Source organism: Hippocampus comes, unplaced genomic scaffold, assembly GCF_001891065.2.
Source record: "Hippocampus comes isolate QL1 unplaced genomic scaffold, H_comes_QL1_v1.1 scaffold101, whole genome shotgun sequence".
Taxonomy (NCBI): Eukaryota; Metazoa; Chordata; class Actinopteri; order Syngnathiformes; family Syngnathidae; genus Hippocampus; species Hippocampus comes.
The window spans coordinates 180,430-186,429 of NW_017805451.1; the positions used below are offsets into that span (position 1 = coordinate 180,430).

Below are 6,000 nucleotides of genomic sequence, written 5' to 3' on the forward strand. Positions count from 1 at the left end.
CCTCAATTTCCGTTGCAGCTAATTAGCTTCCAAAAGACTGATCAGTTTTATTTACTTCCCCATTAAAATGTGTCCCTAAACTCCCACTTGGATGTTAATTGGTGTCACTTATTCTCAGACTAATATCTCAGCAATCCAATCCCGGAGGATTTAGGAAAGTGACTCCCTGCTTCAAGTGGATTTTTTTTCTGCATTGTTACGATTCGCTTCCTACCCGGCATTTCCATATACAAAATGTTTCTGTACAGTACCTCTTCTCAGGCTTGGTGACAGTCGGCAGCTTGTCATCGGCAAAGACAGAGTTGAGGGCTCGGTGTAATCTCTGGAGAGAAAGCAAACATATCAACTGTCACTTATTTTTGGCCTCAAACAAACTCGGAGGGATTAGTAATTTGAAGAACATTTATTTCGGGCTACTTCAAAAAGTTATTTTTTTTAAATGATATACTTATCCAACAGTTTTTAAAATGAGCCTATCACAATCGCTATTAATTGTACCTAAGCATTTCCAACATCTTTGTATATTTTGGCTATATATAGATATAGACAGTATATAAACCATGTATGCTAAGCTAATTGGAGAATAAATTGTTCATGGATGTAAATGTGAGTGTGATTCCTAGTTTTCCAATATGCCCTGCGATTGACTGACAACCAAGAAGAATCAATCTTTCAGTTTTTTTTCACATTGTGAGTCCATATAGGTTTGTTCCAGAGATGTACTTTGTTGGGAGTGCTCACAAAAAGATCCAGAGTGTGTCATCAGACCGTATTATGAATGTCACAGCTCCCTGCCCTGTTCAGAATGGATCATTTGGAGTGTACAGTGAGTGAGCAGAGTACCTGGCTGGTGTGCAGCCAATATTTGAAGCGTGGCTCCTTGACCCTCGGGATCACCAGCTTATACACGATGTGTTCCGCAATGGTGGTCAACAGAGATAAGGCCACACCGACACACAGCATCACAAAGAGCCCGGAGAAATGTTTTATACCCATCTGTAAGGTCTGGATTGAGAAACAGAGAAACAGCAAAGTCTGTGTTTGAAACGCTTTACAAACCGCTTGTAAGTGTTCAATGAAAAATCTAAATGTTTTGGTGTCACAGATGGAGACACTGTCGTTGTCCCAAAATCAGCTGTGAAAACCTGCATGCACGTCACATTCAAAGCACCTGCACGGTGGCTATTTCAGCCTTTTAAATGACAAATATTGACTTCAATTTGGTCCTCTTAATACTGAGTCTATGGACTGAACACTGAGGCAGAACATTGCTTCAATGTCTGAGCTAGTTGAAAGAGTATATGTTTGTGTTGAAGACATCCCACCCAAAAATATTAGTTTTTTAAACTGCTGAACTTTTTAAAGGTCAAGTGTACAGCCTACAGCAGGGGTGTCCAAAGTTGGTCCTCAGGGGCCACCGATCTGCCTGTTTTCCAGCTCTCTCTGGAGCAACACACCTGATTCAAATAATCAGGGTCGTTCTGATGCTGCTTCAGAGCTGGCTGATGAGCCATCATCTAAATCAGGTGTCTTGCAGGTCGTTGTCGTTGTGAAAAACGACTATTGTATGTCAGAAAATTCCGAAGACAGACATTGATTCAGTATGATTGTTACGACCATGAATTGCAATTGGCTTAAAGTAACGGTATAACACTGAAAATGCAATTTACATATACCAGTGCCACTTGGGAATTTCTCCTTCCGTGTTGTGCAATGTTTTCCAGTTGTTTATCAATCAGTGCACACAGGAGGCAACTCAATTTGCTTCGCAGCAATCACAGCAATCCTCCTTTCTTTATTGCCGAAAACATTTGCCTCCATTTTGTTTTTGGTTTAGCTGAAGGAAATGTATAGATATATCTGCATAGCCATGATAATCAACAAAAGGGGTCCTAAGACTGACTTTCTTGAGGGACAACACGTCATGGCCATTCGATTACATTCAGAAATTGTAAACGTCACAAAATAACTTCTTTCCCCGAAGTACGACCTGAACCATTTCAGCACCGTTTCATTTTTTTTCTCTACCCAAGTTTCCAACCTGTTCAGCAGTATATTGTGATCAATTCAATCAAACGCTCCACTGAGATCCAATAATAATATTTGAGTTGGACTTTCTAAACTGTTTTTCAATTACATGTGGTTCTATTTTGAATAAGATTTTTTTTTTAATGTTTTGGTGGTGGAAGTTGGCAATATTCTTCCAAATAACAGTATCTTGCAATGCTGAAAAGTAAATGTGGAGCTTTGTGAACAGTAATAAGTTACTTGTCCCAAATCCATATTTTGAAGGCCTAATAAGGTTGTACGACCCAATCCAAGCAAGGAGACACTTTACGAGATCTCAAATCACAGCTGGCGGTTGAAACAACCGACTTGTCTTGCACAACAGTACAAGATGGACCTCAGAGGGCTGTTTGACTGCTAAGGACAAAGCAAAGTAAAGCACGTCCAGATTGGTTAGCAGCTGCAGGATCAGGGGGCAGACTTTCAATTACAAGTTATTGTACACATGGTAGTAGATGTTTCGACAAAACGATGACCTTGACTGGACAGCAATGTAAACAGTCTGACGCTTAGAAGCTAGCAATCAAAGAATATTTCAAATTTAAAATGCGGTTCTCATAACAGATGGTGGCAAGACAAATCTTTGATGATCCATCCATCCACCCATTTTATAATCCGCGTATCCTCACGAGGGTCGCGGGCATGCTCGAGCCTATCCCAGTTGTTTTCGGGCAGTAGAGCGGGGTACACCCTGAACTGGTTGCCAGTCAATTGCAGGGCACACATAAACTAACTATGCCTCAGTGATAACCAAATGAGTTAATCTGTAAGAAACCGTAGCTCTTGTAAATTAGTTTGAATTTACCTGAACAAACTGACTTTTACACTACAGTAAATTAGCAGTTACTGCTTCTCCTGAAATAGTGGCGAGGGTCGGTTAGTGTCTCCACAGACAGACTGCTGACGGTATCCGTTTGATAGAAGACCTTCAGGTGTACAAATGCTCGAGACAAAGAATTTGCTACCTGAAGTGAAATGGGACACGTTGTTAGCCGGCGATTACTCAACGGTGATTTGGGATTTCTGAGTCACAATGGGAATGGAATGCTTAAATGCCATATCCCCTGTACAGTGATTTCTATCCGCGTGCCCTTTTATTCTTAGTTTGTATCAATAATGCAGTACATTGGGAAGCAGAGCTACATACAAGGCTTAAGTTCACAATTACCTCACCTGCATGGTGCAACAGCACAAATGAAGCAGACTAGAGCTCTGGCAAAGTTACGTCAATTCAGATTTGCGCTTGCGACATGGCTGTGAGGCCGTGCTGATGTGTATTATTTTTGTTTTCTTAGAACAAAAAAAAAGATTTGGGTGTTTTTGGAAAATGAGCCAAATTCACACGAGGACTACAAACTCCAAACATGAGTATCTGAGTTGAGATTTGGACAAAGAGCCTCTGACCTGTGGTGCAAATGTGCTAAACCACGATATTAACGGGTAATTTCACCTTCCTCGTGGCACCCCCTTCTTCCTGAGGTATTTTTTTTCATTTAAGAGAAAGCCATTATTGAGGATGGTATATGGCTGTAATCAGGAATCTTCAAGTAGAATTGACTTTTACACTCGTCGCAACAGCTTCTGTAACCTTGGCCGTGAATGTTATATCCCCACACCAGGACAACCGGTCAATAGATGTTAGGATCTTTTCTTGGTGCCACCTGAGCAAGCTTGACTGGGAAGATGTTGAGTTTTATTTTACTGGTGGCAAATATAGAACACTGAGTGCTATGAAAAGTGTGACACATTTCCTAACCGACTCCCAGACCAAACCAAAAGTCTGGCGTAGGCTCATTTCATGGATCCATTAATAGAGAGGTTGTTGATTGTCTTTATACTGACTAACTACCGCGTCCCCGTGGAGTAAGTTGAAGAGATGAATTGAGAGATAGACTTTACCATCGCCATCGGGCAAATTCATGAATTCAACAATTAGTGGGGAATTAAATGTCAATGATCTTGACAGCCGTCCTGCACCTACCTCCTAATTAAACATTAAAGATGCATTAGGAAGATAAGCATTGCTTGATTGTTTCACAGTGGGTTGGCGGTTTTCTGATGAGGGACACGACTTCTTCACATTAACATAGCTCTTATCCCCGCCCCCCAAAAAAAGTTCTGCAGAAATTTTAAATTAAGAAAAGCAATTTGGTATCCCGCTTATCATTTCGGCAGGTCACGGTGCTCATCGAGGTACAGTGCAGAAAGACGCAGAAAACGACTCTCGTCGATGCTCCGTGTGGGTGGCAGTCAACAGCGCGCCCCCGGTGAATATAAAGAACACAAACCAAAATAAACATGACACAGAGATCAAGGCGACATCAACAAGCCTTAATTGAAAAGCTGCCAACGGCTAAGGTGAAGGTGGCCATGTTCTTACCTCAGTCACGGCGAAACTGCGCTTCCCGCACGGCACCACCTTGTACCATTTGTCATGCAGCATGTCCATGAAGCCATCCGACTTGTACTGACTGATAAGCTCGGAGAAGTTGGAGGTGAGCGGAGAGTTCTGAGGAAGCCCGATTCCATATCCTGTCGGCGAGCATACAAACAAAACCACCAAAAAACAAACAAAAAAAATCAATAAAGATTTGTTTTGGGGTCACATTTGTCGTCATTTCTATTGATGTCAGTGCTTATATAAGTCATCCATCCACCACTTCTCTATCACTTGCTTTCAATTGGCTGGAGCCAATTTTCTAATCTGACTGGGCGAGTGCAAAAACAGTTTTACATTCATTGGTTTCTCTTTGTTTTGTTTTGCATTCACTGAATTCCTGCTAACTGTGGCAATGTCCGTAACAGCAATTTCAACAAGTACTAAACTTCACCCTGAACTGAATTGACATGGAGGCTGTATAAGGTAATTAAACGCAGCAACGGTATGTGGGACAACGGAGGCCCGTAATGGAACGTTAACCACCGCGGGGACGTTCTCACAGCGGGTGAATGATGCTTCCTAAATGGGCCTGAGATTAACAAGACACCGCCTGGACCGCAAGCTTTTGAAAGCCCACAAGATTAACACTGTTAAATGCTTGCTGATTGATATTAAGGGTTGGCTTCTGGACAACCCTGCGGCGACGCTTCTGCTAAAATTGATGGATTGAAAGTGAGAAGTGGAGGGGGGGAAACAACTTGAAGAGTTTTGTCCCACTTTCAGGTTCCCTTACCTTCGATAGCAAACGGTTTGCCAACAGTGAGTGTCTTGCAGTCTGCATCAATTGAGACCTCATAGTCCAGCAGGGCTTTGTCCATGATGAACGCATCCAATTTCTGGGGATCGGCCCTTGAAACACAGGACAACAAAAATACGATACGGTGCAAGGTGTCTCGCCATTATTTGGAAGAGAATTCTTTCACTCTGCTGTCTCTAATTTGTTGTAGAAGTGGAGCAAGAGAAAGTCTATGCACGATATTCATTTCCAACAGAAGTCAATTTATATTTAAGTAAAGCACACTTAATCATAAGACCAGAACTCGTTAATTTGTCGTTTTTGTGAATTGTAAAATCTGTTATTTATGGTCAAAATGTATTACTTGATTGAAAACAACGGAATTTTCTAATGTACCAGGTATCCTTTGCGACACTTTCTTGCTAACGTCCCCATTGCGCTGTGCATATCTTTGTCCACCGCGACATTTTACAATGCAAAAGTAGTCGTAGTTACTGTCTGGCACTTACCTGACTGAGAGTGAGTTATTTATTATTATTATTATTTTTTATCTTTCTTAAAAAAAAAAAAAAAAAAAAGTGAGTTATTTATTTTTATTTTATTTTTTTTATCTTTCTTAAAAAAAATAAAAATTAAATTATAATAATCATAATAATAATAATAATAATGAATGGGGCATGACTTTGCGTAGAATCAGTTAAAGGACTTTTTTTTTTGTTGTTTGTTTCGTTTCGACAGCTCCAGAATAGTTCCGTCA

The 6,000-nt window shown here is 40.9% G+C and overlaps 1 protein-coding gene across 1 annotated transcript in view; it reads right to left on the bottom strand.

Annotated features, from left to right (window-relative positions):
* Positions 1-6,000, bottom strand: part of grin3a (glutamate receptor, ionotropic, N-methyl-D-aspartate 3A) — a 32,843-nt gene that overhangs the window by 4,458 nt on the left and 22,385 nt on the right. The window contains exons 6-9 of the mRNA XM_019874044.1: positions 5,241-5,356; positions 4,448-4,599; positions 844-1,005; positions 252-322 (exon numbers count right to left, since the gene is read on the bottom strand). Of these exons, the coding sequence (XP_019729603.1) occupies positions 252-322; positions 844-1,005; positions 4,448-4,599; positions 5,241-5,356 (501 nt within the window). The remainder of the gene's footprint in view (positions 1-251; positions 323-843; positions 1,006-4,447; positions 4,600-5,240; positions 5,357-6,000) is intronic.